General features: G+C 41.5%; 1 protein-coding gene across 9 annotated transcripts in view; it reads left to right on the top strand.

Annotated features, from left to right (window-relative positions):
* Positions 1 to 14,129, top strand: part of LOC124138984 (adenylate kinase 9-like) — a 64,017-nt gene that overhangs the window by 29,147 nt on the left and 20,741 nt on the right. For 8 of the 9 annotated variants that reach the window (XM_048383677.1, XM_048383676.1, XM_048383681.1 and 5 more), the window contains 6 exons: positions 5,534 to 5,617; positions 5,914 to 5,970; positions 8,213 to 8,253; positions 9,503 to 9,683; positions 10,617 to 10,723; positions 12,995 to 13,207. In XM_048383677.1, the coding sequence (XP_048239634.1) occupies positions 5,534 to 5,617; positions 5,914 to 5,970; positions 8,213 to 8,253; positions 9,503 to 9,683; positions 10,617 to 10,723; positions 12,995 to 13,207 (683 nt within the window). The remainder of the gene's footprint in view (positions 1 to 5,533; positions 5,618 to 5,913; positions 5,971 to 8,212; positions 8,254 to 9,502; positions 9,684 to 10,616; positions 10,724 to 12,994; positions 13,208 to 14,129) is intronic. The other variant, XM_048383679.1, reaches the window with a different exon arrangement.

Below are 14,129 nucleotides of genomic sequence, written 5' to 3' on the forward strand. Positions count from 1 at the left end.
TTACGTGGATCAATGCTCATGTTCTCAATCACTAGATTGTCTAGTCCAGACTTGGTTATTTACAGACCGCTGTCATATACCTGGATTATTGCTGAGTGCGGCGTTAAACAAAAAACAAACAAACAAACATGCAATATTGAGGCTGCCAACCCTCTTTTGGTACACAGGATTCAGGGGGTACTTGGGACTCAGGAGTGTCGAGAGTTGGAATCGCTGAACGCCAGATTTGAATTACACTCTCCATTATGAACAGGTTACACAAAAATGGAGGCAATTTGCATGACAGACACGCAGGTTAAATGAGCACATTTAGGCCCACAAGTACGCAATGTTTATTATTTCTTATACATAACCATAAATATATCCTTCACTGTATGCTACAGCCATATCTATCAATTCTGTGTGATTTAAAGGTCATGTTACCTGTACAAATGTAAAAAAAAAGACACTGAAATTTGACATCATCATTTTTCAACAGAAAAAGAGAATGATTTTGCTCAATATAACATATATCGGAATAAAATCAATCCCCATTCAAAAGTGGAAGACATATTGAAATAAGAAAACACAATTCGTGCAGTGAACACCATAGAAACTATCCTAATGATATTACCAAAACAACAGCTTTGTTGAATTTGTCGCATTACACAACACGGAGAATTATTGGTATTGCTGGTCGTACGTGTACAGATTTTGGCGTGGTGTTACATTATGTATATATACATCTAGTGTGCACAATTTAGTTAGTATATTCTGCTATTTTTCTACTAAGACTTTAAAATGTTCTCTTGCCGTGCACAAATGTCTGCTTTTTCTCTGGTGTAATCCGTTCGAAATAGAAGGTGTCATTCAAATCTGCCCTTAAGTGTTAATGAGAGTGTTGTATGCAAGACACAAATAAAATTGTATTTGGTACACAGATTCAACAATGAAAATAAATAAATAAAAATTTCCTTTATATGATTTTTTTTTCAGTAATTAAGCTATTAATCTTCCCCATTTCTCAATGCTTTCAAGATTTGCTTCCTGTATGTGGTATTCTGGGTGAGAAATGACAGTAATAAATTAGATGGTATTCATGACTCTGTGGAAGAGGGAGTTGGCACCCTCAATATTAACAACTGCTGAGAGAAAATGTCAAAACATTCAAAAAAATTCATGTTCTCTATTAATAAATGATCCACATAATCCGCAGGAATATCTGAAAAACAAATTCCAGTTATTAATTGTGTGAGGCTTGTTTATTTCAAATTATTTTCAACTAGAAACAATAACATTGAGCCATTGTGGTAGTCATAGCAACTAATTTTATGTTTTACAATTTTATGCAGATTGTGTTTCCATGTTGCACCAGTCAAGAATAATGCCTGGTTTAGGTTGCACACGCTATAGCGTAAATAGCACCAGTGCAACAGTCTGGTATAGGTTGCACATACTATAGCATGGACAGCACCAGTGCAACAGCCTTGCATGTTTTTCTATAGCTTCTACTAACACGGGAAATGGAGTTATATATATTGCTGTGTATTCATGTATATAGTTATTTTATCTTAGATTTTATCAGTGCATGTATGAAACCTTTGCTTGTCTTTACCAAAATATATTCACCATCTTCAGTTAAATGCCAGAATAGACTTGTCACCCAGGACTGCAAGGCTTATTGTGAAATCTGAAATAATTTTTGCTGATTAAGCAGTACTCACTCGTGGTCTTGAGCAGTCATTATTTTCTTTTTCTTATTTTGGTTGGAGTCATTACAGGGATGCAAGATGTCATTATTTTGGTGTAATCATGGTATTTGCTGAGGTCTGTTTGTCTACTATTAAAGATACCTATGAGCTAGTAGAATTACGTGCAGTTTAGGTGGTGTCCTTATGTATCTTAATTCGGACTAGTAAATATCTGGTGATGCTGCTTCTCTGTCGTTAGAAATCATAAAATTCTGTTCAAGTTATATCTTGTTCCCCACCTGTGGTCAGAACAGGCCTCCAGTACTTCATGTTTGTTGAAAGAGCAGCCCCAAATGGGGATTGGATGTCATTGTGCCCAATTGATCAGATCTTGTTCCCCATCTGGGATCAGAATAGGCATCCAGCACTTCATGTTTGTTGATAGAGCTGCCTAAAATGGGGATTAGGTGTCTTCGTGCCCAATTGATCAGATTTTCGTCCTATCTGGGGTCAGAATAGGCATCCAGTACTTCATGTTTGTTGAAAGAGCAGCCTAAAATTGGGATTAGGTGTCTTCGGGCCCAATTGATCAGATTTTGGTCTCATCTGGGGTCAGAATAGGCCTCCAGTACTTCATGTTTGTTAAAAGGGCAGCCTAAAATCGGGTCATGTCTTGATCAGGTCTTGTCCTCGATCTGTGGACCAGAATAGGCATCCAGTACTTTCAGCATCTGGTGTTAAACAGCATTCATTCACAGATTGTCAAAGGGCCCTCCTTTCAGATTCTTTCTGTTGCCTAGATCCTTCCTTCCCGAGTTCTCTTTGATTGCATGTTGAATGTAGTGACTAAATGGGGATATGACTGATAACAAAGGCTGTAGGTAATGGACATTAGTTTAAAGTTGACTCGTGCAAACTGTTCATGGCACAGTTTCTTGGACCATGTCCCCATGCTTTTTGCAGGAGGTGATTATTGAAGATTGAGTGGTTCCAGTTAGTGACCTGGATGATTGTGTAGCATGCCCTGATGATTAGGGATGTTGCTTCCATTATCAACCAGTAAAAACAGCATCAGTGGCTCTTTTAAGGTTCAATTAACAGGCAGTGATATGTTTTGATGTCCACTTGCTCACAAGCCATTATTGCTGAGAACACTCAGTCACGGTTCCTATTGGGCCTAGCTGATCTTAGAGCCACAGTTCACTCAGTGCAGTTGCATCCCTTAGATGTTCCAGGATATTCTGATCTTTGGTTCAAATCCTAGCTTTTCCCTAATTACGAACCTTTGATCAGTCAGTTGTTTCACCTAGTTGTAGATGTGTTTGACGTTCCTCACTGTGGGCTTTCTCACACTTTACTTGGACTAGGAGATAGCTGAAATACTGTTCAAAGCAGCTTTAACCCGACTTACTCACTGTAATATGGCTGTCTGTCAGCCCCATCCTCTCACTCACCCTACGACACTCAGTTTGACGCAAGCCGTCATAACCATCACCGCATCACCGGCAACTGCATCTCGCATGGTAACGCTGCATGAAGCTGCAAGTACTTGAATGTACTTCACTTGCTTGCATTTACACCTCCCAGATTTAACCCGTCTGCTCCTTGACTTAACCCGTCTGCTCCTTGACTTTACCCTCCTTTGCTCCTACTGTACTCGACTGCTCCTTGACTTTACCCTTCTGCTCCTTGACTTTACCCTTCTGCTCCTTGACTTGACCCTCCTTTGCTCCTTGACTTTACTCTACTACTCCTTGACTTTACCCTTCTGCTCCTTGACTTGACCCTCCTTTGCTGCTACTTTACTCTACTACTCCTTGACTTTACCCTTCTGCTCCTTGACTTTACCCTTCTGCTCCTTGACTTGACCCTCCTTTGCTCCTACTTGACTCGACTACTCCTTGACTTTACCCTTCTGCTCCTTGACTTTACCCTTCTGCTCCTTGACTTTACCCTCCTTTGCTCCTACTGTCCTCGACTGCTCCTTGACTTTACCCTTCTGCTCCTTGACTTTACCCTTCTGCTCCTTGACTTGACCCTCCTTTGCTCCTTGACTTTACCCTTCTGCTCCTTGACTTTACCCTTCTGCTCCTTGACTTTACCCTTCTGCTCCTTGACTTGACCCTCCTTTGCTCCTTGACTTTACTCTACTACTCCTTGACTTTACCCTTCTGCTCCTTGACTTGACCCTCCTTTGCTCCTACTTTACTCTACTACTCCTTGACTTTACCCTTCTGCTCCTTGACTTTACCCTTCTGCTCCTTGACTTGACCCTCATTTGCTCCTACTTTACTCGACTACTCCTTGACTTTACCCTTCTGCTCCTTGACTTTACCCTTCTGCTCCTTGACTTAACCTATCTGCTCCTTGACTTTACCCTTCTGCTCCTTGACTTTACCCTTCTGCTCCTTGACTTTACCCTCCTTTGCTCCTTGACTTTACCCTTCTGCTCCTTGACTTTACCCTTCTGCTCCTTGACTTTACCCTTCTGCTCCTTGACTTGACCCTCCTTTGCTCCTTGACTTTACTCTACTACTCCTTGACTTTACCCTTCTGCTCCTTGACTTGACCCTCCTTTGCTCCTACTTTACTCTACTACTCCTTGACTTTACCCTTCTGCTCCTTGACTTTACCCTTCTGCTCCTTGACTTGACCCTCATTTGCTCCTACTTTACTCGACTACTCCTTGACTTTACCCTTCTGCTCCTTGACTTTACCCTTCTGCTCCTTGACTTAACCTATCTGCTCCTTGACTTTACCCTTCTGCTCCTTGACTTTACCCTTCTGCTCCTTGACTTTACCCTCCTTTGCTCCTTGACTTTACCCTTCTGCTCCTTGACTTTACCCTTCTGCTCCTTGACTTTACCCTCCTTTGCTCCTACTGTCCTCGACTACTCCTTGACTTTACCCTTCTGCTCCTTGACTTTACCCTTCTGCTCCTTGACTTTACCCTTCTGCTCCTTGACTTTACCCTTCTGCTCCTTGACTTTACCCTCCTTTGCTCCTTGACTTTACTCTTCTGCTCCTTGACTTTACCCTTCTGCTCCTTGACTTTACCTTCCTTTGCTCCTACTGTACTCGACTGCTCCTTGACTTTACCCTTCTGCTCCTTGACTTTACCCTCCTTTGCTCCTACTTTACTCTACTGCTCCTTGACTTTACCCTTCTGCTTCTTGACTTAACCCTTCTTCGCTCCTACTTTACTCTACTGCTCCTTGACTTTACCCTCCTGCTTCATGACTTTACCCTCCAGCTTCATGACTTTACCCTCAAGCTTTCTGACTTTACCATCAAGCTTCATGACTTTACCCTACAGCTTCATGACTTTACCCTACACCTTCCTCATTTTATTCTCCAGCTTCCAGGGTTTACTCTCCAGCTTTCTGACTTTACCCTCCAGCTTCATGACTTTACCCTCCAGCTTCATGACTTTACTCTCCAGCTTTCTGACTTTACCCTCCAGTTTCATGACTTATCCATCTGCTTCCTGACTTCACTCTCCAGCCTTCTGACTTCTTCCTGCAGCTTCATGACTTTACCCTCCAGCTTCATGACTTCACTCTCCAGCTTCATGACTTTACCCTCCAGCTTCATAACTTTATCCTCAAGCTTCATGACTTTATCCATCTGCTTCATGACTTCACTCTCCAGCTTTTTTACTTGACCCTCCAGCTTCCTGACTTTACCCCCCCAGCTTCCTGACTTTACCCTCCAGCTTCATGACTTTATCCATCTGCTCCATGACTTTATCCTCCAGCACCCTATGTTTACATACAGCCCCCTCCACCCCCATTTTTTGCACCTTGCCAGTCAGTTAGCCCTTCCATTATATTAATGCTGGTGTTTCTGTCCGTGATGTGAAGAGGGTGAGAACGGGAATCAGTCCATCGATCGACAGTCTCAGGATGGCGACGACCAAGACTCACAGCCAGGGGATAATACCAAAGGTAGCACTTCTGGCATTGGAGCTGGGTCTGCTTGCTTCATGCAGGTTGTTCCTGTTCTTTGTTTGTAGATGTTGTTGCCTTTTGTCAACCCTTTTTCTAGCTTTTTGTAGACAATTCTAGATTGTAGTGATACTTAGATGCAGATGAATTTGTAGCATAATTTGCTGTGATGAACTTACTGGTGCCATGTCAAGGATATAAACAATTGTTTGGGGGTAAGTGTGTTCTAGGGTGATTCATTGAACTTAAAGTGCATAAAAGCTGAATTACTATTTATTTATGAATTGTTGTTTAAGATGATGATGAGAAATCTGAAGGAGCGAGTCCAAATCAAACGATGGACACAACAGCTGGTGAGTTTAAGACATGGATAATGATGATCATAATAGGCATACTTATCATGTGCCCAAACCGCCTCCGTGGTCTTGTGGTAGAGCGTCCACCCGGAGAGCGGAAGGTCCGGGGTTCGATCCCTGGCCGCGTCATACCAAAAGACGTTAAAAGATGGTACTTGTTGTTACCCTGTCTGGCGCTCGGCATTAAGGGGATAAAACAAGGACTGGTCGGCTCGGAGTCAGTATACTGTGTCAGAGGTGGATATTCATGTTAAACTGCGGCATGGTATGATACCAGGGTTAGAAACTAACAGTTTTCGGCCCCTAGTCCTTATAATGATAACATATAGGAAAACCCTTAAAAATGGCAAATTTCTACTAGTCCTTATGATACCAATACCATTGGGCAGTTTGGCAAGTACTACAGGACTAGTCCCAATTTCTAACGCTGGGTATCTCAGTGAGCTTGCACTATAAATCGGCAGTCCAGACTAGTACAAGCAGCCACACAAACACATACACGTACATGCACGTCGCTATATAAGTGCAATAATCTTGGACGAGACGTTAAACCCAATTTCACCTCACCTATAATGTGCCAAATCCAGACCCTGAAGCAAGCCAAGGCATTGTAATAGTACCCCATCAATGGATCAGTGTGCACTTGAATTTCATTCTCATGTCATATTCTAGGTTTATTGTCCTGTATGAAATAGAAGTTACCTAAAGAATTTGAGAAACTCAACTCTTTTGCCTTTGTTAGGAAGCAGACCGCTCCGTGGTCGAGTGGTAGAGCGTCTGCCCGGAGAGCGAAGGTCCAGGGTTCGTTCCCTGTCATACTAAAAGACGTTAAAAGATGTGGTTGTTGTTACCCTGTCTGGCGCTCGACATTAAGGGGCTTTAACAAGGACTGGTTGGCTCGGAGTCAGTAGACTGTGTCCGAGTGGGGTATTCATGTTAAACTGTGGCATGGTATCTCAGTGGGCTAGCACTATAAATCGGTATCCGTCCAGACTAGTACAAGCAGCCACACACACACACACACACACACACACACACACACACACACACACACACACACACACACACACACACACACACACACACACACACACACACACACGTGCACGCACGTCGCTATATAATTGCAATAATCTTGGACCTGGCGTTAAACCCCATTTCACCTCACCTGTTAGGAAGCATTTTAAAGGTTTGATGTCAGATGTAAAACACCCTAACCTAGAAAACTTAATTCTGAAAATGTTGACATCCTCAAAAGACTCCTCACCTCGGTTGTTTAGTGGATAAAGTGTCTGCCCGGAAAGCAGAAGGTCTGTGGTGTCAGTGTCTATTTAAGATTGTCATGGTATAGCAGTGGGCTAGCACTGTAAAACCAATGCCACACACTAGCACTGGCATTCCTTTGTGGAAATTTGTTCTTGTCACATGAAAAACTTGCTGTCCAAACAATCTCATTAAAATCAGATCTTAGTTCTCGCTCCCGCTAAACAAAGATCTGAGGACATCCCATTACGGGTCACGTCAAACCGACCTTTTGCAAACGCTGGTCGACCAATGGAATTACTGACAAAAAGTCGACATTAGCCAATCAGAAGGCAGCTTTCTCGTGCTTCAAAACATAGCTTGACAAATTCTCACTTAAAAATTTGAAACCTGAACAAAAGAACATTTTGAATGGCTAATATATAATCTAGATTGTATAGATTCAGCCGTTAAGCCCGTAACTATCGTTCGGAATACCCCGTTATGAAGTTTTCGAAGCTGTATGATGAGAAATCACATTCCGACTGTCACTTTCATGATCTGGTAAGCGACGCTCTGATTGGTCGGATGAAAGGTCGTTCTGACGTGACCCCAAATGGGATGTCCTCAGATCTTTGTTTAGCGGTAGCGACAACTAAGATCTGATTTTAATGAGATTGCTATCCAAACTTCAGGAATTAAGTTTTCTATCACTCATCAAACTTTTCATCTGCTTCTTATAAGATGTGAAATGTTGCCATGGTTACAATATTTTTCACAAGTTTCAATAATGATTCTTTACTTGGCACGCAACTGTATGATCGTGGTATGCAGTAGTTACAGCTAAATTTCATATCTACTTAAAAAACATTTGCATGATGCTTTCTTACTGCGGATGTCCTGTTCACATAGCTGAACATCATACAGCACATGTGTGAGAATTGTTTGTTGTCTTTATCAGTGCACATTATGTTTTTAATTAAATTTGGGGTTTCAGAAAAAGAGAAGGAAGAAGCTCCCCCTGCCGAAATAGATGAGGTATGTTGTCATCTTTTGGTTTCTATTTTCACTGTTTTTATACATGTAATTCAAATGATGGGATGCAGTCTGATTGGTTGAATGTTGTTAAGGGGTGGCTACTTTAAGGTCCAGTGTCCATTCTGAGACTAGATGTTGCATGGGCTAATTTGACATCTCGAAATGGATACTGCATTAATGATGAAATACTGTATTCGACGTAATAAGCTCCCCGCTCTAATAAGCGCCCACGGTGACATTTGCTAAGATATTGGCTGGTGAACAATCCCAATTAGCTCCCCTTCTGATTGATCAATGTACACAAGACTTATTTATTCGCGTATAATACGCACTCATGTGTTATATGCACCCTTAATTATGGGCATTTAATTCTGGAAAAATATATCTGTCGTACATAAACATTTCAGGCTGTCAGCATAAACCACGAAATTTATCTTTCAACTGTTTTTTTCCACCAAAATAACATTCTAATAAGAGCCCCCTATTTCTAATTTTGAGAGCCCCCTGGGCGCTTATTACGTCGAATACGGTAGTTTGATCAATATTTATCAGAACAACTTTGTTCTAGTTGTGTTTTCTCCTCAATCTGTTTACTCGGTAAATACTGTAGCATGCAAATGAATTTGAAGGCATCAAATACTTAATATCACCTGCAAATCTGGGACCTTGTAATGTTTACTTTTTAATTACTTTTCATTGTGTTTTGCTTATTCTTTTGGTAACAGTTTTTCTGCAAAATAGGATAAAAACGATACTTATGCCACAACCAAAAGCTGTTGAAAAAAAGAAAAGAAAATAGGGAATTTTTTATTCCTAAAGCTGATGACATTGATCAATGTTCATACTATCAACCACTGGGTTGGTTGCCACAGTTACAGCCTAGGTCTCAATACAAAGCTTGGCACAGTACTACAAGTGATCAATGCATGCTGAATTTTGTGATATTTTTGCCTTATTTTCTTGTATATTCTGGAATCGTTTCTAGAACTTTGTGGCACTTCATGGACAGATCAAATCTTCAGTTACCTCATGTTTGAAATAGCCAACATAATTGGGGATTGGGTGGCTGGTGTGGATTGTTGTTCCTGGCCGAAACTACATTATATACAGGCCGCCATGATATTGCTGGGAAATAGCTAACAATGGTATAAAACGATGTATTAGTCAAGCAAGTATGGTGTTGGTCTAACGTGAGACACAGACAATTGAACATTGTAATATGTTGTATTGTCCTGACAACTCCTTCCAGACGAAGGTCCCAGATGGCCCCGAGATGGATGGGTTTAAGAAGCTGCGTGGGGAGCATGACAAGGATTTTGTCTCTGTGCACGGCACCATCACCGGCAGCACCAGCATTGAACTCATCATCGTCGACATTGATGACAAGAACATCGAGGAGATGTTTCAGAATGTGGTAGAGAATGTTGAAAGTGAGAACAAACGTTGATTTTCCTGATGGTGATTATACATTAATAATGAACTACCATGAATAAAGCATGTTTTGCACTGTGTTATTGTTAACATAGGGCTTGAAAAGCCATTGAATTTGATTTTGGCTTCGAAAACATGCAAAACTTAGACCGTAATAAATATATTATTAGAGTTTCATTCCTGCTCATCTCACAACATTCACCTTCCCTCGCCTCATTTTTTGGTCCCCAAGTACATGTATCTACAGATGAAGAAAATCTCATTGCCTTCTTTCCTGACTTGATGAAACATAAAAAAGACCTCCCAGCAACATTTTAATCCAATTCTAAGAATGAACTTTTTGTGACCTTAGGCCTAGAAAAACAAACATACAAATGTGGTCTTTAAATTTTACTTGTTGTAGGGCTTGGTGGTCAAAAGTAAAAAGTATAGGAGTTGTGTCAAGATGGTTAAAAAAGAAAACTTAGCCTTGAAAAGTACTTAAATCCAATAATGACGAAACAAATATGATTGTCGTCCTAGATTTGACTTTGACTGCTCCAGTTTCTCTGCATGACAATATGCTTACCACCCCCCCACCCACCCAACACCCCACCCCACCCCCACACACCACATCCCCACACCCCACCCCCCCACCTCACATCCCACACCCAACCCCACCCCACCCCCGGGGCCCTGTACCACAAAGCCATCTCAGTGCTATGTTAAGTCTATATTAAAGTATGGGAGTTATGATCGCGCAAAGATCTCTTTGAGGAACGGAGCCCTGGATGATTGTGTAATCTAACCCTACAGAATGAGTTGGTGCTTATGCTATCAGCCACAGGTTTTCCTGACCAAGTCCTGATTACACCCAGAGCCATGAGAAGGGTAGAACCTAGCTGACTCGCGTTTACCAACAGTGACTAATTATGTGAGTGACTCTCCTACAGGGCAGCTGGCTTACTGTGGCTGGGAGTACTCGGGGATGGACATTGATGAAGAGGAGGAAGACAATGAAGCTGATGCTAACGAGGAGGAAGAAGAGGCTGAGGAGGAGGTGAGACACACGCGTGTAAGGTTGGCTGGTTGATTGGTTTGTTGTTTTACGCCTCACTCAGCACTATTCCAGCTATATGACGGCAGTCTGTAAATAATCGAGTCTGGACCAGACAATCCAGTGATTGATATCATGAGCATCGATCCACGTACCGGTAATTGGGATTGATGACATGCTTCAACCAAGTCAGCGAGTCTGACGTGTGTAAGGAAAGAAGGGGGATGCGGAAGCCATTTCAGAATTTCTTCCCATAGGTTCTGTATCACAACCTATATTCTTATTATTTCTTTCGGAAATGTGATGATGATACAGTTTTAAATTTGATACAGTTTTCGCTTCAAGCAGCAAGTTTTGATAAAGTAGTTAAAAATTTGTTTCAATGTGTTCTAAATCCAGATCAACTTATTTTGATGTTATATTGGAAAGTTAACTAAATTTTCTAAATGTGAAAGGCTGTAAAAATGTGTTGTGATTTTGAGCTATGCAATTATTTTGAGAGTATTTTTAGGAAATTAATTTCGTTTAGTCCCCATCTTTTGACATATTAACAAAAAAATCCCAAACAAGTTTCATTGATCTGACATAAACAGTTGTAGGATAGTCCAGATGAGTACAAGGAGCCATACACACACATACACATTACAGTCTTCTGGAACACGATGTTAAACCCCATTTCCCCTCGTCTCACTGACTCCCTACAGAGTACAAGGAGCCATACACACACATACACATTACAGTAATCTGGAACATGATGTTAAACCCCATTTTACCTAATCTCACTGACTCCCTACAGAGTACAAGGAGCCATACACACATACACATTACAGTAATCTGGAACACGATGTTAAACCCTATTTCGCCTCGTCTCACTGACTCCCTAAAAAGTACAAGGAGCCATACACACATACACATTACAGTAATCTGGAACATGATGTTAAACCCTATTTCGCCTCGTCTCACTGACTCCCTACAGAGTACAAGGAGCCATACACACATACACATTACAGTAATCTGGAACATGATGTTAAACCCTATTTCGCCTCGTCTCACTGACTCCCTAAAAAGTACAAGGAGCCATACACACATACACATTACAGTAATCTGGAACATGATGTTAAACCCTATTTCGCCTCGTCTCACTGACTCCCTACAGAGTACAAGGAGCCATACACACATACACATTACAGTAATCTGGAACATGATGTTAAACCCTATTTCGCCTCGTCTCACTGACTCCCTACAGTGTACAAGGAGCCATACACACATACACATTACAGTAATCTGGAACATGATGTTAAACCCCATTTCGTCTCGTCTCACTGACTCCCTACAGTGTACAAGGAGCCATACACACACATACACATTACAGTAATCTCGAACATGATGTTAAACCCCATTTCGCCTCGTCTCACTGACTCCCTACAGAGTACAAGGAGCCATACACACACATACACATTACAGTAATCTGGAACACGATGTTAAACCCCATTTCGCCTCGTCTCATTGACTCCCTACAGAGTACAAGGAGCCATACACACATACACATTACAGCAGGGGTCCGGAAAATTTAAAATCCCAATCGGACATTTGCATTTAGGCCACGCCCCCTTCAAATTGCGTATTTTCGTACGACTTTTCACACACATTACAAGTTGTTACGTACAGTGTTCCCTTGTTATTGAGCACTTCGGTTAAGCGAGGTAAAGCATGGCTCCCAAAATTTACTAACATTTTTAGTAAATTCAAGTTTTCCAATGACATGATGTTTTCCCCCATCTCAGAAAACATTATCAGCTGATCACCGCGATCACGTAACTCCGGAAATACAAGTCAACAAATCCGAACTGAAGAACGCAATTTAATCCTATTATTATAATATCTGGTAATAAAACAAATTGTTCTGTAATGATTACAGTAATCTGTAATTTCACCTCGTCTCACTGACTCCCTACAGTGTACAAGCAGCCACACACACACATACACATTACAGTAATCTGTAGTTTCACCTCGTCTCACCGACTCCCTACAGAGTACAAGCAGCCACACACACACATACACATTACAGTAATCTGTAGTTTCACCTCGTCTCACCGACTCCCTACAGAGTACAAGCAGCCACACACACACATACACATTACAGTAATCTGTAGTTTCACCTCGTCTCACTGACTCCCTACAGAGTACAAGCAGCCACACACACACACACACATACACATTACAGTAATCTGTAGTTTCACCTCGTCTCACTGACTCCCTACATTGAATGATCAGGAGGAAGACCCTAATCGTAACAAGAAGAAGCCCCTGGGGGACACGAACCACTTCTGCCCAGTGGCCTTGAAGGACACGGGTGTGCTGTTCCCCGGCAACCCGGAGATTGCTGCCAAGTACAGAGAGCGGGTGTACTATCTCTCCACCAACGAGGCTAGGGACTCCTTCCTCAACAACCCTGAACAGTACCTGCCCAAGAATAAACCACTCGAGGTGAGTAGCTTCTCCATTGTGACGGTGAAGTCAGGAATTTGTCTTGGAATTAAATTTTCGTTGTGTTCATTGTAATTCCTGCATTCTGATTAGCTGAATTGGTCACGTGTTATTCCATTCTTTTCCCAATGAATGTAATAAATTAAGCCACGCCCACCTAAGCGGGCTACTTTCATTACAATGGAATGTCGGGGAATCCCAATATTACAGTTGAGGGAATCCCCTTTCTGCTCACGTGTATCGTCATGAACAAGACATTTAGCAAAACTCATGCATATTCATTGTCCAAACTACCCTTTGAGAGAAAAGGCTGAAATGGAATGAAACAGCAAATGTGCAGGCTTGCTACGCAGATTCATACAGTTTGCACATCATTTTTTTTCGATTCATACCTCAATGGACCGAAAAAGATACACAGTCTATCCTTAAATAAATAAATTGCAAGAGATTCCGTCACATTTGATTGGCTAACCAAACAATTTTATTTTAAGTTTGTGTTTCCATAAACTGAACACAACTTATGCTACGCCCACAAATGGAGTACTGTTTTCTGATTGGCTGATAATGGGATGGGTGGGGCTTGCGTTGCATTTTTGCGCTGAACGATGTCTGTATTGTTGTCTTGAGTTGTTTTTGTTGATGATTAAATAAGTAATCATTATCAGTGTAGTTATTGTTGACACAATTATTTATCTGAATTGACTTCACTGTGTTAGTATTTTCGGAACAGCATTGTCTTGTACACTCTCAGCTCTTAAAATAGGGAGGTCAGGCATGGCAGCCATCTTGTTTTTTAAAAGAAACTTATCAAGTTTCATCACATTTCAGCTTCATTGACAGAAATCTTGTACACCCAGCTATTCACTCATGAAACTAATTTAACATTGAAGTGCACAAGTTTCATTTCCATGAAAGTTTAAGT

Source organism: Haliotis rufescens, unplaced genomic scaffold (assembly GCF_023055435.1).
Source record: "Haliotis rufescens isolate VD_foot unplaced genomic scaffold, xgHalRufe1.0.p SCAF_5, whole genome shotgun sequence".
In the NCBI taxonomy this organism is placed as follows: Eukaryota; Metazoa; Mollusca; class Gastropoda; order Lepetellida; family Haliotidae; genus Haliotis; species Haliotis rufescens.